Genomic DNA, 25881 nt, shown 5'->3' with positions numbered 1-25881 from the left:
CGGCCAGGCACGCGCGCGGGAGGAGGGGCTCGGGAGCGGGGAACAGGGAGGAAGAAAGAAGGAGGGAGAAGGGAGAAAAGGGGAAAAAGAAGAGAAACAAAAAGGGGAAAAAGGTGGGGAAGGAAAAAGGGAAAATAGGAAAAAGGAGAAAGGAAAAAAAAAGAAAAGAAAAGGGGAAGGAAATAATGAAAAAGGGAGGGATTGACGCGCGCCGGCGGGATTCGCGGCGACGACCGCGCGGCGAAACTCGCGGCGGTGACCGCGACCGGTCGGCCACGCGCGCGCGGCGCTCGCGCGCGGGACGAGGGAAAAGATGGCGTGACTGCGGTTGGATTCGTTGCCGGTTTCGGGTCTCGGAAAGGTTAGGGTTTCGGGGAGTTAAGGGTTTCGGCGAAACGAAGAATTTAGCGCGAAATTTTCGGGCGAAAATTTTCAGGGTGTTACAGTAACATATACACATGTCCCCGTAAAATAATTCAAAAAAATTACTCTAAATGTGTCATAGTCAAACTATCTAGAAAACCTTCTCTAAAAAGTAACAAATCGATTCTATTTTGCTCAAATTAATGAACAAATCGGAAAATTATGCTCATTTTTCCTCAACCTTAAAATCACTATTTTCTTTATCTAGAAAGCATGAAACAAAGAATAAACACGTGAAAGAAGAGTGGAAGAAGCTACTAACCTTTGATGCACTTGGATGGGTGAAATCCTCACAAATTTGGGGAAAAATGGGCAGCACCTCCCCTTAACACGCCATGAGAGTGAGAAGAGCTCGGTTGAAGGCTCGGGAAGAAGGAGTGCCAAATGAAATGGAGGGCTGGGGATGTAGTGGCCGGTATATACGGGGCAAGTTAGTGCCGGCTAGTGGCTTTAGCCGGCACTAACTGTGTACGTTTAGTGCCGGCTAGAGTAGACAGCCGGCACTAACTTGTAATTGACCAAGTTAGTGCCGCTAGATATGCCGACTGGCACTAACGTGCGTTTTGACCGTTGTGGCAGCCGTCTGACAGTTGGGGGGATGGCACGTTAGTGCCGGCTGGGATTTCTAGCCGGCACTAACATGCCCGCCTTACACTGTTCAGGCACGTTAGTGCCGGTACCGATAGACCGTTTTCCAGTAGTGGAACAGTCGTAATGACCTCGGGTATTTCCTTGAATTCAATAGCTAGGCTGCATTTTCCTTCTTTCCTTTGGCACACATTTTGATCCACAAATAAAGGCGAGGCAGGAGCTACTCAAGGTCCCCTTCCCCTCATAACGGGAGAGGCAAAATCTGGAGTTACAGAAGGAGCCGCAGTAGGAGTTACAGGTCTTCTGTTGAACGTTGTTTGAAGGATAATCTTGTGATTATGTTTTGCAGTTGCGCTATACTTAGTTGCTTGTGCTTGCTGAGGATGAAAGTGAAGTGCGGTAATATATGTTTCTAGAAAAGAGGGAAATTGCCATAGTTGTGCTCCACCTCCACTCGTGCTATATGTGTTGATGTGGTAAGAAATTACGTAGACTGTTAGTATTTAAATTGACTGGCTATACATGTTACCTGTTATAAACTGAAAAACGAGTTTCCTAGTAAAATCCTAGCCTTCAAAAAGACAAAAAACAAATGCTGAATTATTTTGTATAATGCATAGCATGTGAAGCTGTGTGCTTTCCATTCCTTTCTGATAGTGTCTGCTTTTATACCAACGTATTGTTATTAAATTTGTTTTTCTCATAAACAATCGGTGTTTGCAATCTCTCAGGAGGGAATACCGTGATGGTGGTGAAGAATTGCAGTCAAGAAGCCCCCGTTACAGCCACAGCCCTAAGAGTCCCCTACCACGGCCAAGGAAGCAAGCTAAACACAGTGGTTCATGTCATGGTGACACCCGGCACCCTAGTCCCAATGGCTAAAGCAATGATGACACATGAAGAAATCGGTCCTTTTTGCCTAGGGAAGTGCATCGCCATGAACCAAAACTCTGGGATTGGAAATTCTTAAACGTGTTTTTCCTAAAGATTTGGTTATGACTGTACCGATGCGATGAGTCAAGTCCCTTGGTCGTTACTGCGCAACTTGTTTGAAGATTAGATTGTGCGCTCTCGGGAAAGCTCTGTTGGATAGCATAGATCATTTGGGAAGTTAGCTAGGTAGCTGTACAGTTGGTTGTAGCTGAACCACATGACCAGCATATAGATCTATAATCTGTATTCGAATTCAAATACATGTATATTGATCTGCAATCTTTTCTTAGGTTCTGTCTTTAATTCAAAATACATGTACGTCTTATAGAAGGGTTTGTTGTAAACATTTATTATAGAGAAAGGGAAACAATGCTTATACTCCTCTATCCATCAATGTACAACGTATTTTGTTTCAGAAATTCCTCGCTGGTGATTCATCTCTTCCTTCCTCTATCTCCCTGGATCGGATCTTGATCTGGGTTATGCAGTTGCAATCTGTGATGGTGTGCAAAAAAAAGCTAAGCAGCACATCGTGTCAAGGCCGGACCGGAAGGGAACCATCGAAGTCGGTCAGAACGTTTCGTGGGGGTGTGACCGGAAAAGACCATGTCGCCACACCATCGATCGATCGAGCCAGAACGGGGAGATTGCCAACAGCGCCTGCCGCGCTGTGACCAACGTGTCCGGAAACCGGACCATCAATAGGTTCGATCTCGTTTGCGCAAGCGATACGGTACAAAAGGAGGATCCCGGCTGGCTCGAGGCACGGGGCTTCTCGAGCAGAAAAAAGGACAGCATGGATTTCTTGGGCCAGTTTTCAGCCCGAGGCCCATGAAATAACGTCGCTCGGGCCCATTAAGCCAGTAGCCAGTGACCCGTGTGACCCCAGTCCTCCAGGCGGCCCCACCACCTGTTCGGCCGTCGCATAAACCCCGGCACGCGGCGCCTCGCCCAGTGTATCACTCTCTCTCTCTGCCTCGCCGTCGCCGAGGCCGCCTCCTCCTCGCCGGCTAGGGTTCCCTCGACACCGGCGCTCGCATCCTCGGGAGGTGCGTGCTCTCCGCCGACCCGAACCTTCCGCATTCGCTGATCACTCTCGTTCGTTCACACCACCCGCTCGATTCTTCTCTTAGCATTCACTGGGGCCAGCGAGTTGGTGCCCGCTTTTTTAGTTGTCGCGTGTTGTTATTGGTTTGATTTGCCGCGTGGTCATCGTTTGCCTGTTCGTTCGCGTCATTCAAACGGTCGTGGCAGGGGCGCGTGTCGGAATTCGCCATCTTTTTTGGTTTGATTTGTTTGCAAAATGCTGCTTTTTTTTCTTTTTCGTTTTTCGTTGTCTGTCAAGACCATGTTAGGGCGGAGGGAAAATTCTCCCTTGTAGGAGGCCTAGGTGTGAGAGGGGTTACGCAAACTAGGGCTTTGATTGCATCGTTTCATTGGTTTGTCTTAGAGTTCTGTGAAATCCGTGGAGAGCTGATTATTGTTGATTTGTTTCAGTAGGACTTCTAGTTCACAGCACATGTAGTCTCTCTATTGTTTCCAGAATCATTTGAACTGAGATAGTTGATTAGTTGCTGTGTTGTACGAGATTGTTTTGTGTGTCCGTCCTATCATCTAGTTGACGGCTTTTGGCTTGATTTGTTGGGGGTCTTTATGCTGCATTTTCTTTTCTTTTTTCTTTCTCAAGATCATGCTAGGATTGACGGATCACAGCTTACATTTTTGTGGTCTTGTTGTTACGGGGATCATCTGAAATGACAAGAGTTCAAGAGTTTTCTGGTGCTGTGCCTGTGTGAGAAAATCTTTATCTTTGAATTACCTGTTGCTGCGATGCTTCACACAATCTTTGTAAATTATTTTGTGCCATCCCTAGCATGTATCTAACCGCTAACTTTAGTAAAGCTAAAATGGAATGCAGTAAATAGAATTTTTCAGGAAGCAATTACTCCGCTGTATTATGTATGAATCTTCCATAGGAGTAGCATGATTAGGGGGACGTAGCCTAACTAATTGAGGTCACTTCCATCAGGTCCATGCAAGTTCGTTTGCTATCAGTCAGACAAATGTTCTGTGTAGTTATTGTATCCTGACATTTTCTCGTCATGCAGATCAAAATGCCTCGATACGATGGCCGCTATGATTACGATGATCGATACGACCACTATGGTCGACATGGTGGTAACACCAAGTTGTTCGTGGGTCAGATTTCTCCACATACTCAGATACATGATCTTGAGGACCTTTTCAGCAAATATGGGAGGTGAGCAAACTACTTCTGAGCTTTGACACTATGTAATTGTATTGGGAGTTGCTCCTGAAATGAAATTGTATTGCTTGTTTAACTTGTTTTCTCGAAATCTCTTATTACAAGTGATACCTTCTAACTGCAAATGGTTTTTCTAAATGGTTTCTAAAATGAGCCACGTCATAGAAATATAAATCTACTGCAAGCTTCAAAGCAATTTTCTTAAGCTGTTTATTCAGTGATTATCGAAACTATCAGAGTTCTTCATCATTGGTGAAATTATAAACTCCTAACGTGTCAGTACAACTAATTGTATAACATTTCACACCAGTCCTATTGACGATCTTTATTTCTCGTTAATAAAAATTATGTCTTCTGTAGCTACATCGGTGCTTCACAATTTTGCCCCCTTCTGATTCTTCTGGATATGTTCTTCTTGAAAAGATATGTTCTTCTTGAAAAGAAGTTATTTCTATGTAGGCTGCTGGCCCTTATGTTCTCTGCATTGTTTATTATGCATTGTGCATAATGCTATCGCAAGTGGAGACCAAAGTTCAGGTTTTGTTTTTCTTTTTCCAGATGATTCTGGTGATTTCAAACGTTTTACATAGTGCTACTAGGTGTTGCATTTCTTGTTTTAATGCTGCTGCATTGTTATGCTGTCTGAAAGTATGTTGCACTCCTGCTTGGCTTTTCATTTCCCTTTCTCTATTGCCAATTTTCCATCACATGCCAGTCTCTTATGAGTTTTAACTAATAATCTTGTTGAAGGTTTTGGCATTTGGGGGACGGTCACCCTACCCCAGGTGTCCATGGTGGGAGTGTGCCATTGGTGGAATTGGTGTCTGTTGCACAAAGTTTTGAGCAGATTTTAGAAACTCTTTGAAAAGTTCTGCCATTTTCTTTAGTCCAAATTACACTGATGGCAAAGTAGTGTTCAATTTGACTATTGCCTAGTGATACATTTTCATGACTGAGTCTTGATGGCCTTACTTTCTCGCAGACTGCGGAAAGTGGATCTGAAGAGGGACTTTGGCTTTGTTGTAAGTAGATCTCGTCACTCCTTTGATTCAAGATGTGCTCCTGCAATCTTTCTAGTTAATAATCTGTACTTCATTATGCTGTTCATATTTAAGGCCAGTGGTGTGTTTTGGTTCGCTGGATCTCCTGCAGGAGTTTAGTGATCCTCGGGATGCCGATGACGCAAGGTATGATCTTGATGGCCGAAAATTTGATGGGAGTCGCATCGTTGTTGAGTTTGCAAGAGGGGTAAGCTGTTGCTGTTAATCATTGTTCTTTACTACATGTGACATTATCTATATGCTTCCTTTGCCTTATGTTTTTGGAGCTATAATAGAGCTTTGCTGAATTGCTGTCCCAGATGATAGTATTAATTGGCTGTACTTGTTGGTTGCTCTGTTCATTTATACTTCACTGCCCTTTTTTTTATTCTCTTCCCTAGTCCAATTGACATGTTTGCTGATTTCCCTAGGTCCCGCGTGGTATAGGAGGTGTCCGTCAATATGGCAGAGGACCTCCTCCTGGCCGCTGCTATAACTGTGGGATGGATGGGCACTGGATTCGTGATTGCAAAGCTGGTGACTGGAGGGATAGGTGCTACCGTTGTGGAGAAATGGGTCATGTAGAAAGAAAGTGCCAGAACAGTCCAAAGGATCTGAAGTATTTCCTTGAGTTCTCTAGCTGCCTCACTTGTGCCCTTCTTTTTTAGTGCACAACTGATTTGGAAGTTCACAAATACAGGCGAGAGAGACGCTACTCAAGGTCTCCATCTCCTCGCCATGGAAAGGGCCGAGGGAGAAGCAGAAGCTACTCAAGGTCTCCGTCTCCTCGTCATGCAAGGGGCCGAAGCTGGACTTACAGGTATTGCATTAAACCCCTGGTTGCATTATTGTCTTGTGATTGTATGCTGCAGTTGTGCCATGCATAGTTGCTTGTGCTTGTTAAGGATAGAAGTGAAGTGTGGTAGTATAATGTTATTGTAAGGCCTACCAAGAGGAAATTGCAATTGTTGTGTTCTGCTCGTGCTGTATATATGTTGATGTGATAAGGATATATGTCGATTTGACCAATTTTCTCAATATTCTAATTGGTAACTGATGCCCCTCAAGTGTCTAAATTAATTGATCATACTTATAGCTTGTTATAAGCAGCCATATTACGTGTAGACAAGTTTCCAAGTAAAAACCTGTCCTGCAAGAAAAAGGCTACTGAATTATTTTGTGCAATGCAAAGCTGTGCTCAGTGCTTCCCATTCCTTCCATTGATGTTTGCTTTCATAACAATATTATTAACAGTGTTTTCCTCACTAACAGTAGGTCGCCACAGCCAAGGAGGGATTACAGTAACGCTGGTGGTGAAGAGTTGCCGTCAAGAAGCGCCCATCACAGCCCCAACACCAGGAGGAACCTCCCACCAAGGGAACAAGCTGAACGCAATGGCTCATATCATGGTGGGAGCCCTAGAAGAGGTGAAGCTCGTGAGAAGCGCCGGTGACCCGGAACTTGAGACTCTGGGGTTGTGAATTCTCAAACTCTCTCTCCAACTTCGATGACTATGCTGAGGCATTGTCTGAAGAATCTTAGCTTTTGTGAAGATTGGATTGTGAATTCTCAGAGAAGCCGCCTGAATGCTGCTAATTTTGCCGAGGCGTCATATCTGAAGGATCTTGACCGGATATGGTTCTCTGTCAAGAATCTTGCCTGCAACTAATTACGTTTCTGTGACCTTGATGATCGTGTTGCCTTAACTTGCAATTTGCTCCTAAGGAGATGCCAACTTCAGGTTGTAGTGAACGAGAGTGCATAACCTGCAACCTGCATCTTCAGATGCATACAGACATGTTGCAGTCTATGCACGAGTATTTAATCCATCATGTGAATATGTTAAGCATGTTTCTGAACAATCGTGGCACATCAGGGCCTGCTGGTGAGCAAACAGGTACAACAATATTTAGCAAAATAAACAGGGTACATGAGCAAAATTACTTGACGAACAGCCTGAAATTCCAGCAGAATTATACTTCCAATAATACCAGTAATTACAAGGGCAAGCAAAATTTCAATACAATTCAGAACTTGGCGTTGTATGTCAGGGGATGAAGGGATAGACAGTATAGTCAACAAAAGGGAATCGGGTTTCCCCTAAAAAGAAATGAAAAGAAAACAAAAGGAGAGGCATCGGCTTCTAGTTCTTGTAACATTTTTCAGCGACTTTGGAACAATTGAGTCCAGCTCAGAGCTCACCTTCCCTCAGCATTGATCAGCTGTGAGAAGGCATTACTCGTCGACGTGTCGGAGTAGTCGATCCCTGTGCTGCTTTCATCTGCAGTGCTGAGCTCTAGGGAGCTTACTACTCTCTTGGCGTTTGAAGGGAGTTCAGAGATTTGATTCATGCTGTCGATGTTTGACATGTCCGGGCCAGCCTCCTGCAGCTGCAGCACAAACTCCAGGTTCCACAGCACATCGCCCATCGTGGGACGCTCGACACCATACTCTGCAAGGCATTTCTCCACCGTCTCTCCAAACTTCCTTAGTGCTTCAGGCCTCACTGTCGCGGCAATGCGCTGGTCAACGATCTGATCGAGCTCTCCCCTCTTTTGCCACTTGATAGCCCACTCTGCAAGGTTAATCATGTCCCTTGGAAGAGTGGGGTCGATAACCGGCCTCGCACAGATCACCTCAAGCAGAACCACACCAAATGAGTACACATCTGATTTGTCAGTCAGCTTCTGTCTCCGGAAGTACTCAGGATCGAGGTACCCAAAGCTCCCTTTCACTGCCGTGCTGACATGCGTTTGATCGAATTCAGGCCCAACCTTTGAGAGGCCAAAATCAGAAACCTTGGCGAGGAGATTTTCATCGAGGAGGATGTTTGCTGACTTGACATCACGGTGGATGATTGATTTGGCAAAACCGGTGTGAAGGTAGTGGAGCCCTCTTGCTGCTCCTATGCAGATTTCCAGCCTTTTCTTCCAGCTGAGAGGCGGCATATCACTGCCATACAGATGGCTCTTCAGTGTGCCTTTCTCCATGTACTCGTACACCAAGATCATCTCATTGTGTTCATCGCAGTAACCAATGAGTGACACGAGATGACGGTGCCGCAGCCCTGACAGCAGTTCAATCTCCGTCCGGAACTCCCTCAACCCTTGGTGAGACTTCTGGTTGCCCCGCTTTACTGCAAGTTTACTGCCATCCTGCATCACTGCTTTGTAGACCTTCCCAAAGCCTCCAACTCCAATGACCATCTGCTCATCAAAGTGGTTTGTCGCATCTTGCAGTACAACAAATGGAATCCTGTAGCTGGTGTCACCGCTAGTTCCAGATGTAAGAGTGGTCCTGCTGGTTGTTCGGCTACCTGTGGTAAGGAAGCTAAGACCGTTGAGGGGTGTCCAAGAACTTGAGGGCCGGCTTGTCAGTGGTGTACGTGGCTGCTTCTTTCTTCTGCAGCGGATGCAGAGAACAGTACCAATGATGACAGCAGCAACACCTCCAAGAACAGAGCCCAATATGACAGCAAGATGACGCTTTGCCACTGGCGGTGGTGCCACCACAACAACAGACCCAGTACTAATGTTCATCTTCATGATCTCCAGGCCATTCAAGATGCCATCTGGTGCAATATTCTTTAAGCTAGAAGGCCCAATGCTGACGCGGAGCATACCAGATGGGTCACTTGATGGCAAGACAATATCCATGTAAAACGGCACTGCCAAGGTACCAAAACTCTTAGTGGAGAGATCAAGATCTTTCGACACTGACGAGTTATCAACATATACATCAAACAAGAGCTGATACGCAGCCTTGCCCACAATGTCACAGAAATGGAACCGGATAAGATAGCTTGACTGACCATCGACATTGAATTGCCATGTCATATTGGACATGGTGCTGCTGTTGTTCTGCACAAGCAATTGCCTTGCAGTATTGTATACATTGTCTGGTGCATCCTCTCGTGATGCTAATCCACCTTGGTAATTCAACTTTCCTGGGAAATTAACAACTTTAGTGGCGGTGGAATACAAGAAGGAACTCAGATCAGTAGCCCATGTTCGCCAGAGCGTGTCATTGTCAGGAGTCACCTTCGGGCCCCCCACATTGATCCTGTAGAATGTCTGCAACGGTTGCACTGACAGGCCAAGATACTGACCAGGGTTCAGAGTTTGCGCTGAATCAGTTATTAGATCATCAGGAACCGAGATGACCTCAATAGCATTGATGAAGGCCTGTGTTTTGTTGCCAAGAGGCACAAATGTAAGGATGAGCATGTCCCTGGTGATGTTGAGAGAATACTCCCTGAACACAGGCAAAGAACCACTCGACGCAGTGAAATTGTCGAGGAGCACGACGTCTTGCGTTGACACCTTGAAGTTTGCAGTGGTAAGATCATAGGTCTGGTATCTGAAGGGAAAAAAGTGAAGCCGGACAAAATGCCGGCCACGGCTCTTGAGCTTGAAGGCGTAGGATGATGACACGGCGAATATTCTGGCAGTCCGATACAGCATAGCACTGTTGAAACGCGAGACCAGATTCGGGGAGGTGGTTGCGGCGGTGCTCTGGGTGGACGTCAATATGGCCGCACCGGAGTTGTCTGCCTGGAAAACCCTCTGGTCAACAGTCGCGTCGACCGTGGAGCCGCAGTTGATGAGGTAGTTGTCTGCAGGCGTGAAATCGGCATTGCAGGTGCCAACAATCCAGATTGCCACAGAAAGGGCTAGAAGCCGGTTGAGGATAGCAGTCCAACTACTATCCATGGCGAGTTCTGACGCGGATTGGGGCATGAATCACAGAGAGGCGAAGGAAGGCTGAAAGGGCTACGTGAAAGGAAGGTGAGGACTGAAGAGAGCCGGAATGCTTAACTCCTTTCAGAGCCGCAAGCACACAGCTGAACCAACAAGTCCATTCCGGATTGCAAGGACAAGCATAAACCGGGGAGAGAAAGGAATGAAGAAGCTGGAATTTTGCTGCGGCGGGTGCGAGGAAACGAAATCACGGGCAGAAGCAGAAGAAACCTTGGTTGTCAGGGCCAGCGGCAGCGTTCACCAAGCACGAAGTCGATCTGCGCGCGAGTTGTGCACGAAATTGTCAGTTTCTTCTCCAGCATGGAGGGGTACAAACAATTGGGAACACGGCACAAGCTCTGAATCGCAGCAACCAACATGAAGCAGCAAGCCGAGGCAAGGACACATCCACGCAAGAGTCGGTGGCGGAAATTTTACCTCTGCTGAGCGCAGGCCCCAGAAGCCTCCCGAAGAAACAACGGGCGCCGGCACAGAAAGGCGACGCTTCCGTTCCGCGGAGCGGAATCCAAACGCGCCCACGGACGGGAACGAACCCGGCCGGAGAACCGGGGCGCGCTGCTGCTGGCAGTGGCAGGGGAGAAGCGAAAGGGAAAGAGGGCGTGGTGCTGGCCAGCGGCGGCGGTTTCTTGAGGCCGGGAGCACGCAACAGGTGGAAGGGAAGCGGGCGACGGGCACCGCTTGCCTGCCCGCCCGCCTCTTTGTTTGACAGCAGGGCACAAAACAAAGCGGACCCCGCGTGGAACTGGGCAACAAGGTAATCCCCGCTCCCGCGCTAATCCGAGACACACACACAAAAAAAAAATAGCTTCGCCTCGCGATGATGGCGACGGCCGCCGGTGGTGGTGAGGATGGGCGAGAAGGTCTCCAGTGGAGGAGTGAGTCAGTCGGTCGGTCCTCTCGCCTCTCGGTCTCTCTCGTCTCTCGTACTCCCTACTGCGGCCGCATGGTGGCGGGGGAGACGAGGAGGGTTTCGCGAAGGTGGCGTGCCGTGACGCGCCGCGAGCAGGTGGGTAGCGGAAGCGGAGGAGAACGGCAGCCCCCGTCCTCTGGTGCTACGAAATGAATGCGGGGGCAGGGTCATTAATTAGTCTGCTGCGCGGGCCCACCTGATAGCGAGAGAAGGAGTAGCGGGGTAGAAGAAACCAGAAAGTTGGTGGCTGGCAGGATACCAGTCTACGACATGTACATTCTTTTAGAAACGGATAATCAATGGAAAGATGGAGAGGGATGAGCTGTCCGTGGGGCCAAATCGGGGGATGATGAGCGCGAGCGTTTGGCTACGCGCACGCGCGAGGAGAGCCTCGTCTCGTCAGGCCGCTGCGCGCGGGGTCCACACGGGACGGGAGTAGAGGAGAGCGATCGAGAGCGTTGTGTTTGTACGTGCGTGGCCTCATCGACGCCGTCGCCGTCGCCGTCGCCGTCGCGGCCAGGCGGCGATGGTGCCGTCGCGGCGCGTACAGGTACAGGACCAGAGGTACACGCGTGCTGGTCTACAGCCGTGCGACGATGCGATACGATGGCTACCAGTACTAGTAGTGTGCTACAGCCCAGCGTGGCCTGCCCGAAAGCGGCGTGTGAACGAGTCTCCAGCTGTGTCCGGTCACCGCTCGTGAGAAAGAAGCTTTCCATGTCCGGCTGGGTCCGGTCAGGTCGCGCGATTTCACACGTACGCCTCGTCGCACCACCACCCACCCCAGCCAAGGAGAGTTGGTCCGGTCGTCCAAAGCGACAGAGTCCAACCACACTTCCTTTCGTACGCCTGTGCATGGAAGGCTACCTCCCCTTTTCTTTCTCCCTCTTTTTATTATGATCCTTTTCTCTGACTGAATAAAAGGGACGGACGGGCCGCCGGCCGCCGGGTCCCGGGCCCACCGTGACGCGGCGGTGATGGGCGGACGCGTTGCCTCGGTCGCTGCTGACAGGTGTGGCAGTTGCAGTTGATGGGGTGGTGGCGACGGCGAGGCTAATCAATTCAGGTGCCCGCCGGTGGGTGCAGGCCATCGAGCGGGACCGATCCGCCCGGCCTCCCTCCCCAACGCGTTCGGCGGCGGCTTCAATTCCGTCGCGCCCTTTTCTTTCCTTCCTTTTTATTTCTTTGCTATTAAATAATCAACCTTTTTTGTATTTTGTTTGTTGATTTATTACCGTCTCGCTTTGCCTGGCTTGTACCACAAGGTTCTGTCTCGCCAACTCGGCACCAGCTAGCGCTCCACTGGGTAATCGATTGCTCGCCCTCGGCTAATCAGTCGATTGATTGAGCTCTCCTCTGGTTTGGCAGGCCGCACCGCAGCAGCTGATGGTAGCGTGCGCATCCGGCCCAACACGGCCTGGTTATGATCGTGCTTTTCTTTTGGGGAGTGGCCCATGGAGAGGGATGGCTGGTATGGACCAGTCCAGATGGCTTCTAAACGATTCAGCGCAAGCCGCAAGGCAGAGCAGAGCAGGCCCTGATCTGTTTGAGGAACGAGGAGGTCCGTATAATTATTTCAGTTTTCAATTTTTTTTGTTTTTCTTTGAGAAATGAAATAGGTCGGTTCATCACTTTACATCATTCCTCATATGCCAACATTAATGGGTTCAACTTATGAAGAACCGCTCCCAGGTGTTTCTCAACCAAAACATTCGATTAGTGCACCATCTTGCAATTGTAAGCGAGACGGGCAAATTCACCTTGATGAATATCAGGGTAGCGCGTCCAGGTAGAGAAGATGCAAAATGCAAGAGTCTGTCGTAAACTATATGACTATTTTTTTCTTTTTAATTTTTGTGAAGATGACACACAATTCTAACTTTGAGTAATTCAACAAGAAGGGATAAGGACATACTCCTATGTAAGATTCTGTTTGGCAAAGCTCCTAGAGCAGTTTTTAGGCTTAATCCGGAAGAAACTCTACCAAACAATTTTATGAGTGAAGTGATTCTAGACTGATTCTGCGGAGTGATTCTCTAAAATAAACTAAAAAGCTAGAAATTAGAAAAAGTAGCTTCTACTAATTCACTTCACATTGGATCCGTTTTTCATAAAATTAATCTTAAAGAATCATCATAGAGAATCGCTTTCAGCCAATGAATCACTTCTATCATAGAATCAGCTCCTATAGAGAATTAGAATACCAAACAAGCTCTAAGATGGATGTGGATGACAAATGCTTCTCCCATAAAGAGTCAGGAGTGTGTTAGTTTATTTTTCAAATTGAACAGTGTCAAAGAAAGCTATAAAAACATCGATAAGTAACCTGCATGTTTAGTTTGGTAACAAAATGGTTTACACACTTTAAAATTTCTTATATTTTCCCAGACGACAAGACTAGAAAGATAGCAGTTATACATATCTAATTTGGAAAGCAGACGGACTTTATATAAATATTAAGCAACACTTGCTCCCATAAAATTTTCTGTATCACAAAGATCGAACTAACAACATTTGTATTTTTAAAAAAACATAGAACATTTGTTATTTTTAAGGTTTTTTAGGCTGCACTCCACTCAAGCAGATCGAGAAAAGAAAGAAAAAGTCAGTAGTCAACTGTACCGCTTGACACTTGACCAAGAGAAAAGCCCTGGACAAAAGTGGTAGAGTTCACCGCCAGCGGGCCCCGCACAACATCCAAATAGAAGAGAGCACCTCCCTCTCTTTCGCCGCATTCGCCACTCCGCTGGTCTTCGCCTTCTGCGTCGCCGTGGTCGGTGCCGTCCGAATCCAAAAACCCTAGCCCCCCTCCCCTTCGCCGGCTCGCCGGAGATGTCCTCGTGGCTGCGCAGCGCGGTGAGCCGGGCGGTGGAGGCCGGCGGCCGCAGCGGCGTCGCCCGCGCCGTCAAGGGCTACGCCGACGCCGTCGCGCACCACGCCGGCCAGGCCGTCGCGGACATCCTGCACGACCGCATGGTGAGCGAGCTCCCCTCCCTTTCCTTAGCGCTCCGAGCGGGCGTCCCCTGCGGCCTGCCCAAATCCTAATGTGGGGCAGGTCTGGGGCGCGAATCAAACATGAGGATATTCCCTGTGAGAGGTGAATTCGTTGCATCTGCACCGAATGCGGCGCGCTTAACAAATCAGTTGTGAATTGGAGCTTTAATCAGCGCGGTGTGGCTATGACGGCTAGCTGGTAGCGTGCGTTGCTTCGAACTGAAGGTTGGGTGCTTCAGAATCGAAAATGCCCCTTTCTTGCTTGTGCTACTGCAGTACTTGCTGAGGCAGTGAGGCATGTATGCTCCTTCATGTATGGTTTGGAAGATCGCATATAAGTTTGACATGCATTCTTATCACGGTTAAGTGCAGTTTATGTTCTGAACTTGTGAATCATAATGGTCCATTCACAAATCGAACTTTTCTACTTGACTCTCCAATATGCATAGTCAAAGATCTATCACATACGTGAAGAGTGAGATGATTTTATGGTTATGATGTAATTCGTTGTTTTGTGCTGCGAGACATGGAATCATTAGCACACAAAGGAAGGGAGAGTGAAGTTAAGACTTCCAGTCCTAGTTTAGCATAGATGGACCACTACTAAGTCCTCGACTGTCTCCATTAGTCTAAGTTGGTTCTGTTACTGTGTGATCTGCAGGGCGCTCAGAACTATAAAAGTTTCAAGAAAACAGTAGCACGATTGGAAGAGGCAGCAGTTTCATGCCGTGGGGGTGAAAGAGTTGAATTGTTAAAACGTTGGTTGGGAGCATTGCAAGATGTTGATGCTGGACTTGGAGGTTCGGATTTAAAGGCTTCTGAAGATCATGATCCTTCTGGTGAAACAGACACTACGAAAGCACCAATGGTGAGTTTACATGCTCACAAATTCAATCACATGGCTGTTTGTTTCATATAGTGATTTGATACTGTTGAGTTTAGTTAAGTTGTTTGTACATATCTTAGTTATCGTAGACTTTCTCAAGTACATATATTATTCTTAAAATGACATTTTGGAAGTAGGTTTTGTTCTATGATGCCGATATTGATGGAGCACCTATGAATTTCTGTGACGTATTCTTGTACAGCCAAGCACTTGAAGGTATTACACTGTCCATGGTGAGTTATTTGAACCATTCTCTCCCAGCCACATGGGTATTATTTTTTTCTACTTAGTTAATGCTAAGGACTAATTATCTTTTCTTTAATAAGATTCTTGAAGCTCCTTCTGAGGAGGAGGTTTCACTGCTTTTGGAAATATTCGGGTAAGTATGTTTATGAAATCACCTGATAGATATGGGCTTGTCTTTGTTATTTATTTTTTCAAAATGTGACAAGATTCATATACTTGTTTGTTCAACAGTATTAATTAAATTTCTGAATGAAACATTGAAACATTTTTTTGGATAGCATGGGCATGACAGACCTGTATTTAATATATTTTTTACGAGATTCAAAAAACAAAGAAGACTTACATTTATATATTAGCGATTCCTGTATCCTGATAGACATTGTTTCATTTTCCTTGACAACCTTTTTCTCTGCTCTTTGTATGGCTTTGTATATATGCTGAGTATTGATAGTGCTGGTTTCTTTTTAGTTGGTTTCCCGGCTCATTGTCTTGTTCCAAGTTTACAGCTTGGTTCGCCATTTAATAATGGGAAAATATAAGCTTACCTAGTTAGCATTCTGCTGAAATTACATGCCTCAAACCCTTATTTATTCAAGCAATTACCTCATTAACATTACTAATGCTTTGTAGTTTTTCCATGTAATTAACTTCATGCACCTTACTTCTCAATTGAATCTTCTCTTATCAGTGATATTTTGTAATTTATTGTATTGAAAATTGCAATGCTATTGATTCCTGCAGCATATGTCTTACTGGCGGAAAAGACGTGAACAAGGAAATCATGAGCAATGTACAAGACTTGGCTAAGGCATTTTCAGAATACAAAGATGAAGTCCTGGTATGCTTTTGGTTTGTCTTTAGGCTGGTACCTAATAATTCTGGACTTTTCTGTTACTTACGTGGTTACTTAACTACACTGTTGTTGGATACAACCCCTAGATGGAGCTTTTCTCCTAAGACCTGTGTTTTTTTAGGTCCTTTTCTGAGAACTACGTGTTTGAGTCTTGCAATATGGGAGTGCCGATCTGTTTTTGTTTCTCAAAATTGCTGCCTTATTATATTTTCTCAAAAATCTTATGAGGTATTTGCTTACTCTTACATCATGCATGCCTACACTCGCCTTTTCTTGTAGCACTCTGGTTTAATGATTGTTTTTGTCTAGATTTGGAGCCCTTCTTTACTCTCAATATTTGATATGTGGCCTGCACATCAATACATCAACTGAGTCCCTAATCTCTGACCTAAATATGATTTTCTACTGGCCTTTCTCAATCCTCATAGTTGGGCTTCATACCCTCATGTACGAACTCCTAACTTTAAAACTGGTGAGATCTAGCGCCTATATGGTTTCAGTGTTCCTGAAAAAGACTGAACAAACTTGGGATACTGTTTGCTTTGACCTAGGCTAAAATATATACATATTTACTATGGGTTATTGTTTGTGAAACATTCTCCTGAGATGCACTTATAGCTATGGTTTTTTTTTTAAAAAAATCTGATTTTGTAATGTGTCCAGTGGTTCACTGTATCTGTGTGTACAGGTGAAGCGTGAAGAGCTGCTTGAATACGCTCAAAGTATCATTTCAGGACTAAAGAGAAATGCTGACATTATGAGGTGACCGAATCTATAATGAATCTGCTAATTATCTGTGAATATGTTGTAACTAGTTGCTCCAGCTTCTTTTCTTGTAGCTTAATTACAAATACTTTTTTTGCAATACTATGTCTTAATTTTCTTGGCAAGTAATCAGACCAAAGGAACAAAGTGTACAAACTACACCATAGCCATACTGAAATCAATATCGTGGGCCATACCAGAAATTGTTGTGCATTCATGCAACAACAAAAGTCGCCAAATACTTTTAAAGAGACATATGCTTGGTTTCAGGTTAGTAGCTGATTCCGCAGCTTGTATTTTACAGGATAGATGCTGAAACCCAAGAATTGCAGAGAAAACTAGATGAGAAGCAGAAGTCACAAGCTCAATCAACTGAAGATCAAGATAAAACATCAGAGAAGATTGCTGTTGCAAATCTTGAGGTATTACCTGCTCCTTCGGATACATGTAGTTCCACTCTTTTTGGACATACATGCAGCAAACCTTTTAACTTTTGGCTATAAATATATTTGTAAGTATTAGTTGGAAAACATGATAATTGCATGTAGATTTGTCTCAAAAAGTACTATCATGCAATTTAAGTTTATTAAATTTGAATATTCCCTTGTAATTGTGCATGCATATGATACACCTACTTACTGCCTAGTATCTGTTTTGGTGATTAAAGTGTTTATTAATCTGTTTTGTTTTCGTCTACTGTTCTAGTGATATTTTCCATTTTAAGGTCTGAAAGCTGATAACTATGATCTCTGCCTTCTCCAGGCTTTCAAAGAAGCACTTAGTGAAGTCCGTTTATGTTCTAGAATTGAAGAACTTCTACTGAAGAAGAACTCAATTACTCCTGGGGATTCGCTGGAGGTTCATTCTCAGAAGGCAAGTTTGTATTTTATCTTTAGACTTTCAATTTTGACTTGTGATCCCTTGAATTGTTGTGGAGTGTAATTGGACTATTATTCATGGCAAGCGTTGGGGATGTCAGGAGTATATTACACTTATTGAACTTTCTTTGGCTTGCAAGGCTCTGGATTGTTAGTTGTAGATCTCCAATCATCTTCTTAGAATCTTACTTCTTAAGAAGTATGGACTTCAGACCTCCATATGAAAACTAATAATGGGAGTATGCATTTTCCTGCCAATACTTTGATTGATTATGTGGTGACTGCCTACTTTTAAGGACATAGTTGGTGGACTTAAAAAAGTTTGATAAAAAACACTTGCATCTACGATGGAGCTGTTCTAATGTGATATCGGTAGTGAGATCTGTGGAGGAGGGGTCCCCTTGGCAAGCTACAGGAGCTAAGAAGCTTCGGAGCTGCTGGCTGGATAGCCATGTTTGGGCCCTCTTGGTCATGGCTTGTTTGTGAGTGGCAACTCTATGTTTGTTGTAATGTTCTAGCACTGGTTCTTATAGACCGGTGCTCTGTACTTTTCTCTTCTATAATGAAATGATACACAACTCTCCTGCATTTTTGAGAGAAAAAAGATTTGTTCTTAGGAAGCTTCATATGGGTAGAATTTATGCGGCTCATAGCTTTGTCTAGCTTTTGTTTTGGGTAGAATTCTACCTTCAAATAGTTAGTGTAGGAGCTCCTCATCACATACTCTGTTTATAGCTGCATATCCATGACCTGCAACGCTAACATCATTCACAAATCATCAGGTGGATAAACTAAACGTCTTGGCAGATTCCCTGGCAAGTTCATCCTCCAAAGCAGAACAGCGTATTTTGGAGCACAGGTTTTGCTTCTGAAATTGTTTTTCCTGTATGAATAATTTTTTTATGGCATACAATCCCATATCCCATATGAACAAAACATGTTTCATTCTTGGATGTTTGCTTTGGTTTTATTCTTTGGTTGAAACTTCTGCTCCATTGTTATACATGCTCTCAATTTCCTTTTTTCATCAAGGACTCGGTTGAAAATCAGTTAAGTTATTTATGTTAGTCCAAGCAGCATGTTAGTCCATTGCGTTGACATTGTAATGTGTCATATGATCTGACCTGAGTATCAGAACTTGCACATTCTTTCTTTTTTCCGGCTTCTGGTGGTATTAAATAGCTGCCTTTTTGACATTAGTACTTCCACTTAAAACTTATATTTGTCAATATGTTAGTTGGTTGATCATACACATCTTCAGCATTTTTGTATATTGCTATGAACATGCATCCTGTTGTATGTTTATAGACCAATTTTTCTTTGAAAGACTGATATAACAAATCATGGTACCAGCAACTTGATGTGAGCTTTCATTTGATCTTGTACCAGGCGCCAGAAAGAAGATGCTCTCAACTTTCGCGTGAAAAAAGAGAATGAAGTCAGTGCTGCTGAAAAGGTAAGAGTGCTACCTAGCTTACATACAGCTGTGGAAGTATTGAGTGCACCTTTGGGACTTAAAAAAGAGTGAAAATATACAGAAGTCCCTTTTGGAACATAGGATTGTCTACTGATAGGGAATTTCATAGGAAAGCACACTTTCACTGAAAGTGATTTTTTAAAACTTTCAAAACAGGACCTGGGTTTAAATGTATCAAAATGCCATGAATCTGTTGAATTATATCTATAGCTTTTTGTCCCCATTTTTATGCTATAGGATAATAGGAATTTAGTTATGCCCCCTTATTTTAGTTCTCTCAGAACATACATTTACCTGTATGATATCAACTTTTCTTTACATGCTGTTTTATGCATGCTATGAAACAAATATGCATGTGCTTTATTCCAGCCTCCCAACCTGCTTATAGTGCAATCAAATAAGATATTATCTTCACTTTCTTTTGTATGGCTTGATAAAGGAATTGCTCGATGAGATTACTGAATTGGAGAAGCAAAGAGATGAGCTTGAGGCACAGCTGAAAAGGGTAACCTTTTCCTTGTTGTAACTAAAATTTTGTGAAGATACGTTTTTTTTGCAGTTCCATTGTTTAGGATTATTCTCATGCCTTGCCATCTGTGATATACTGGTATCTAATACCATTTCCAGAATATTGGACACACATTGTGGTTTTTAATCTTGTTGTTTGAACCTTGAACAACTCACCCATCTATTGGTCCGATTATAATGACTCATTGGTAATGGACTGTGGCTAATGAGAGGACTCCGGGAAAGATCCCTGTTCCGATAGCTTCAGGCAATTGCCAGGACATTTAATTGGTGACGTGAAATTTGATGATCTGGGCAAAAGAGCTGTTCTTTTGTTCTCTCTATCTAAAAAAATGTCCTGTTCTTGTCTGAGCAGAAGATCCATGAAACTTGAAATAGGAATACCCTCATGATAGGTCTGTGTACTTTACCTGGAATTAAGCATTAACCTATAATAACTGCATTATACTACACTTGCTGCCTTGCTGGAGAGGTTGCAAAAAGTCACACCAGAATAATGTGTTGGTTCTCTTTAACACTCTGCTAAAATTTCACAAGTTCACTCTGATAGTTCTTTTGAACTTTTGTTAAGATATTCTTCATTTGCAGGTCAATATATCACTAAATGCTGCTAATGGCCGGCTAAAGCAAACTAGGGAAGAGAGGGACCAATTTGATGAAGCAAACAATCAAATCATATTTAGCTTGAAAAAAAAGGTGCTAGTGTTTACTTTTGTGGTTGATTCAGTCTTATTTGAAAAATATTTCTAAGAGCCGTGCATTTCTGTCTTTCTCCCATGGTACTTTCAATCAACTTGTGATCTGCCGATTCCTTTCCATCATAGTTGTTGCACAAGGTGGTGTTTGTCTCATTTTCTTTCCAAATCTACTTAGGAGGATGACCTCTCCAAATCCATCACCTTGTGTAATGTGGAATCCAATGTAGTCAAGATATGGATCGGTTTCCTTGAGGACTCGTGGAAGCTCCAGTCCTCATACAATGAACAGAAGGAAAAGAAGACATGGTATGGTAGTTGTTTCTGGGCAGTTTTTTTGGTTCTTTCATTATTTGTGCTATTCGTCTTTTAAATCAATAGTGGACTATGACAACTACTCTGGATGAAGTTGTGTGCTCACCTTGTTTTACCCTTTATAATATGTTGTGGTTTCACAGCGGTGAGCTGGAGAAATGCGTGAGTGATTTTCTGAAGCTGACAAAACGTCATCTTTCAGAATTCAAGGTAAGTGAAAGTTGTTATTCATGTGCGCTGGAGGCATTCATGCGGTACAATATCTGTCTCCATTTTTATGCTGTCACACTTATGTTTTTGGTATTTATCAGGAAGTCCTAAGCCCATTGATCGAGAGTATCAAAACATATGTCGATAACCTGGCTGTCTTAAACTCAAGGTACTTCAGTATTCCTTTTCTATTTCTGTCACGTACTTTGATATGTTCAATTGGTTTGATAGCTACTGGCTTTACTTGCCTTGTAGGGAAGAAGAGGAGAAAGAACATGGGAATGATGAAGCATCTGAGAGGACAAATCCGCGTAAATCCCTCGAAGAGGAATATCTGGAAACAGAAAAGAAGGTTCTACACAGTTACCTTGCTTTAACCTGGTTTCACAGTTCATGTGCCCCATTTTTTTTACCATTTGATTTATTGTGCATGCTTTCTCACTGCTTTACATAGCATGATTTAACATACTTGAAATAGGATCAAAGTAGTTTATAGCTTCTAAACCTTTTAGGCTTATTCCCCCTTAAAAAACTAGACCAAACTGTCTGATGATGCTAACAATCCTTTTCAGATTATAATTGCTTTCAGCATTGTTGATCACATAAAGAAGTTGTTTTATTCTGAGCAAGGGGCTAATTCGAGGTACCATCTGTGTTCTCTACTTGGTGGATTATTTTAAGTTTGCATCAATATTATCTTACTCCTTGAGACTTTTAATATTTCTTCAGGAGAGATGACCCAGAGGTGAAGAACTTAATCGATGAGATTGAGAAACTGAGGGAATCATTTGAGTCTGTAGAAAGGCCAACGCTAAGCATAGAATCTGAGAAAGCGAAGCCACTACCTGTTGAGGGATCCAAACTGAGTCCTTCACCTCTTCAGGCGCCAGCTACCCCAAAAGCTGCACACGTTGACTCACCGAAATCTCCCATGAAACCCGAGCAGCATTTCGATTCTGGCGCAGAGCTTGCAACCCTGGGATCCGAGCTTGGGAAAGAGGACAAAGAGTACTCAGGTGAGGAGATCAGCGGGTGGGAGTTTGACGAGCTTGAAGAGGATCTGAAGAGTTGACATCATGAATCGACCAACAGATTCAGTTTGCTTCACTGACATGTATTATCTCAGAAAAAAATGCACTGGTTGATGTGTATATAATGCTGTTTGATTGTATTGTCGCACTGTCAGTTTGTCCTGTTTTAGGAGACGCGGGCTGAACTATGTAACCTGGGCAAGGCATTTGCTATTTGTTTGCCCTTGCCATGAATGTTTTATTTTTACATCTACACCGAACACTGTTGTAACAGCTGTAAATCCAGAAAACAGAAACTTGAACATTTGGCAAAAATTACCACATTTATGACCTTGGATTGTCGGGTTTGAGATTTACATGCATCTTGAATGCCTGAATCTATCAGGAGTCCACATAAATCCTGCCGCTGCCCTTGCAAATTCACGTCCAATCTGGGCCCATTTCTGTTGTGATAAATTCAGCCACGAGATGGCCAGTGCGTCTCTCTCTCTCAAAAAAAAATGATGGCTAGTGCATACTTTATATGTTGCATAAAAGGAATTCATGGTTATTCCGATGAAAATTGAGATGGGAACTAAAAAAAAATAATGATGGCTAGTGCATACTTTATATGTTGCATAAAAGGGATTCATGGTTACTCCGACGAAAATTGAGATGGGAAATAAAAAAAAATGACGGATAGTGCATACTTTATGTGTTGCATAAAAGGGAATTCATGGTTAGTCCGACGAAAATTGAGATCGGAATATAGGATCCGGCAATGCTAACCTGGTTTTGGTGTTGTGGTACTGCCCGTAAAAATATTGTCTTCAAAGTTGCAATTTGCAAGACAGATCGCATTTCCGATTGTGAGTTCGTGACTCCTACAAAATGGTGTATGCATATAGATATAAAAAGAGAATAACCAACGTTACCAATCGTGAGTTCGTACAAAATGGTGTATGCATATGAATATAAAAAGAGAATAACCAAAAAATGCATTACCAATCGTGAGTTTGTGACTTGTACAAAATGGTGTATGCATATAGATATAAAAAGAGAATAACCAACATTACCAATCCTGAGTTCATGACTCGTACAAAATGGTGTATGCATATAGATATAAAAAGAGAATAACCAAAAAAAAAGGCGACCACAGTGGGAGTCGAACCCACGACCTTCTGATCCGAAGTCAGACGCGCTAATCCACTGCGCTATGCGGTCTTGCGTGCCAAGAGTTTCAGTAAACCAATCCTATTCTAAACACACCATTCAGTTCGGCCTTCCCATTCTAGATCATTGCACCTGTTGTATATATGTAGCCAAAGCGACCACAAGGAAGCGTCCAGCAGCCAGTCACGCCGAGCCGCTGACCTGCATTTTTCTAGGCTCCGTCCCATATTCCCATGTGAAACCAGATGCTGAATCAACATTGCCTCCAGATAGCCTGCCTGCCTTAGTGCCTGACGTGAGCTCACACCGCAACACCCCCTATCCGTCTGTCCTGGTTTAAACTAATTAATCATGGGCATTTACCAGGCAGGCTACCCACCCGCAGTTAATTGCTTACATACTTCCTCCATTTTTAAATGTGTGATGTTTAGGATAAGCTAATTAATCCTAAGCCTGATACTGAGGAAATACTCGAACCATCCTGTTCCTGTTTCCACTTAGAGGGATTACAACAAAGGTCAGAGTAGGGTACCTGTGGTGCGTACGGTTTGACTTGTCACCTCTAGTAGCTGAGTAGATTGGCCAAAAATCATATTCAAACAGCCAGAAAAACAAATCAGGTGGTGGCATACATCACATGCTTTGAAAAAAGAATTGCGCAAATTCGTATTGCTTCAATGGACAATGGTGATAGGTATCCTACTTAATCTTACTTCCTCCGGTGGTTCATTAATGGCCGTCCTCCTGACTATTGGGGGCTCGGTAATGGGATGCCTTAAGGAGTTCAACAATGGAGGATAAGGTTTTCATGTCATATTCCAGAGGTTTGACTTATGGCGTACAAGATGGCAGTTCACAATAATCTGTAAGATGATTGCGTTGCATCCCATTGGATTGTTCCTCATCAGCTCCACGACATCATTTTCACTCTGGCCTTTTGGTGATGGGTTGGATATGTGTCTCACTGCAAACACGAGGTTAATTGAAGATGAACCAACGACGTAAGAGTTAGCAGGGATGATAAAAAGAGGATTTTTAAAATTTAATGAACCAGGGGCCATCTATCTCTCACACCCTTGACCCATCAGAGTGCTACATTGTTAAACTGGTTAAAGCCTGGATACCACCTTGATCAGCCCCTTGACCCATCCGTAGAACTTGTTCATGAAACGACTCAAATGCCACATATAAACCTATACCTTGGTACCAAAATTTGAAGGAAAAAAATATCCTTGCAAGACTTCAAAGTTTCTGCAAAAACTACCATGTCCAACTCAAACTTCAATAGTATCCTCTCCTCCGGCCACATTCTCTGTCATTGAGGAAGAAGGAAAAGAACTGTTCAACCTACTGAATTTCCTCGTATTCCCATCTCCCGTGAACATAATTCTTTTCAGATCATGACTTTATTTGATCTTCTCAGTCTTCCTACAAATTGTTGACTGATAAACAAATATAAAAGCGAAAAGGAAAGACCGAGTGCTTCCACTTGTCCTCCAAGTCTGCATACATCATGCCCGCCACCTGTTCTTTGTCTGAAGATGAAATGCTTAAGCAAAAGAGGAAAATAAATATTGGTTTTAGTTAACTTGGTTTGACTATCCAATGTTTTGAGGCAGATTGTTGCTACATGGTGCAAAAATATAAACTTATGCATAGCTCAACCTTTTATGGGACTTATGCGAATAGTCAATCATATTTTCTGAAATTATAACATTTAGTTTCTGTATATCTGTTGGTCCCATACTAAAGCACATGGCCAGAGAATATACTGTATTCTGCATAATTAATAATGCACTCCAGCTATGAAGCACGAATTGTGTTAAGTCTGTACTCCGTAATAAATAAATAAATTGTAATTACAAATTCGTTCAACTGAGTGATCTTAGAAGTTTAAACTAATTTTCATACATGACTTATTGAAGTCAGACCCTCATTTCAAAAAGGAAAAGTCCGGTTTACACCTTTAAACTATGGCAAAAGTCCGATTTTCAACCTTAAACTACAAAACCGGATAAGAGAAACCATCCAACTGTTGAAACCGGGCAAATCTGGCTCTTAGGTTGGTTTCGAAGGTGGTTTTGTAATTTATGAAAAATTTAAAAAATTCTAATTAGATCTAAAAAATCAAAACTAATTTATTTTAAATCAGAAAAATATGAAACTAGTACCAAAATTTTTCTCAAAATTTAACCTATCTATTATTGCTCTATTTGAATCTTATTTATTTAAAAATAATAGACATAACTACAAGCAACCAAATACTGTGAACATAAAAAATGGATCCGAATAACTGACAAGTACAGTGTCGATAGATAGGTTTTATTTTTAGAAAAAAAATTGATATGCACTTCGTATTTTTTGGATTTGAAATGAATTATTTATAAATTTTTTAGTTCAAATTTGAATATTTTAAATTTTCACAAAATGAAAAACCACCTTTGAAACCATCCTAAGGGTCAAATTTGCCCGGTTTCAACAGCTGGATGACCCCTCTTATCTGGTTTCGTAATTTAAGGTTAAAAATCAGATTTTTACGATAGTTTAAAGATGTAAACCGGACTTTTCTCTTTCAAAAAAGGACTGCTATCAGTTTACATCAATGGAAGCTCCAAGGTAAGTCACTGTCCTAGGAAAAAAACTGCATTGCTTATTGAACCTCTCACAGCATATCATATGGATACAACTACACGGTAGGGATTTCTTGAAGTCAGGGTTATACAAATTGGATTTATTCGACTCAAACTCAAATTAGTAAAATTGTGTCAAGGAGACTAAAAGAATAATTTTAGTACTCCCTCCAATTCTTTTCTAAGGCATGCACGCATTCGAAGATTCAAACATCTTAATCTTTGACTAATAATTGTTCTAAAAAAACTATAGCATATACAAATACAATATCGTTAGGTTTTATTTAAGCAGTCAGTT

General features: G+C 43.3%; 3 protein-coding genes and 1 non-coding gene across 4 annotated transcripts; 2 read left to right on the top strand and 2 right to left on the bottom strand.

The window, feature by feature from the left end:
- Positions 1-4052: 4052 nt before the first annotated feature.
- Positions 4053-6943, top strand: LOC112887706 (serine/arginine-rich splicing factor RS2Z33-like). The gene is made up of 6 exons (XM_025953963.1): positions 4053-4207; positions 5196-5235; positions 5366-5461; positions 5685-5872; positions 5954-6073; positions 6526-6943. Exons 1-6 carry the CDS (start codon positions 4062-4064, stop codon positions 6704-6706), a joined length of 771 nt encoding a protein of 256 aa, XP_025809748.1. The 5' UTR covers positions 4053-4061; the 3' UTR covers positions 6707-6943.
- A 254-nt stretch (positions 6944-7197) lies between these two features.
- Positions 7198-11063, bottom strand: LOC112884802 (receptor-like protein kinase HERK 1). The gene is made up of 2 exons (XM_025950377.1): positions 10431-11063; positions 7198-10270 (listed from the first exon to the last, which is right to left on the bottom strand). Exon 2 carries the CDS (start codon positions 9990-9992, stop codon positions 7452-7454), a length of 2541 nt encoding a protein of 846 aa, XP_025806162.1. The 5' UTR covers positions 9993-10270; positions 10431-11063; the 3' UTR covers positions 7198-7451.
- A 2628-nt stretch (positions 11064-13691) lies between these two features.
- On the top strand, positions 13692-22139 carry LOC112886419 (cytadherence high molecular weight protein 2-like). The gene is made up of 18 exons (XM_025952318.1): positions 13692-13899; positions 14579-14785; positions 14941-15036; positions 15130-15182; positions 15791-15887; positions 16591-16664; positions 16972-17089; positions 17430-17540; positions 18328-18404; positions 18935-19001; positions 19462-19527; positions 20139-20246; positions 20424-20554; positions 20704-20770; positions 20872-20939; positions 21026-21122; positions 21343-21413; positions 21500-22139. Exons 1-18 carry the CDS (start codon positions 13756-13758, stop codon positions 21840-21842), a joined length of 1995 nt encoding a protein of 664 aa, XP_025808103.1. The 5' UTR covers positions 13692-13755; the 3' UTR covers positions 21843-22139.
- Positions 22140-22930: 791 nt separating this feature from the next.
- On the bottom strand, positions 22931-23004 carry TRNAR-UCG. Its single transcript has one exon. It is a non-coding gene; the product is annotated as a tRNA-Arg (tRNA).
- Between the last annotated feature and the right edge of the window lie 2877 nt (positions 23005-25881).

The sequence above is a fragment of the Panicum hallii genome, chromosome 3, assembly GCF_002211085.1.
Source record: "Panicum hallii strain FIL2 chromosome 3, PHallii_v3.1, whole genome shotgun sequence".
Taxonomy (NCBI): domain Eukaryota; kingdom Viridiplantae; phylum Streptophyta; class Magnoliopsida; order Poales; family Poaceae; genus Panicum; species Panicum hallii.
The sequence above is the reverse complement of the archived record's forward strand: the minus strand, read 5'-3'. Positions and strand labels throughout refer to the sequence as shown.

Coding starts and splice junctions, on each gene's coding strand:
- LOC112887706 (XM_025953963.1), top strand. CDS start 4,062: ATGCCTCGATACGATGGCCGCTATGATTACGATGATCGATACGACCAC. Junction 5,236..5,365: donor AGAGGGACTTTGGCTTTGTT/GTAAGTAGATCT, acceptor GATCTCCTGCAG/GAGTTTAGTGATCCTCGGGA. Junction 5,462..5,684: donor TTGTTGAGTTTGCAAGAGGG/GTAAGCTGTTGC, acceptor TGATTTCCCTAG/GTCCCGCGTGGTATAGGAGG.
- LOC112884802 (XM_025950377.1), bottom strand. CDS start 9,992: ATGCCCCAATCCGCGTCAGAACTCGCCATGGATAGTAGTTGGACTGCT.
- LOC112886419 (XM_025952318.1), top strand. CDS start 13,756: ATGTCCTCGTGGCTGCGCAGCGCGGTGAGCCGGGCGGTGGAGGCCGGC. Junction 15,183..15,790: donor CTGCTTTTGGAAATATTCGG/GTAAGTATGTTT, acceptor TGATTCCTGCAG/CATATGTCTTACTGGCGGAA. Junction 20,555..20,703: donor CAGAAGGAAAAGAAGACATG/GTATGGTAGTTG, acceptor GTGGTTTCACAG/CGGTGAGCTGGAGAAATGCG.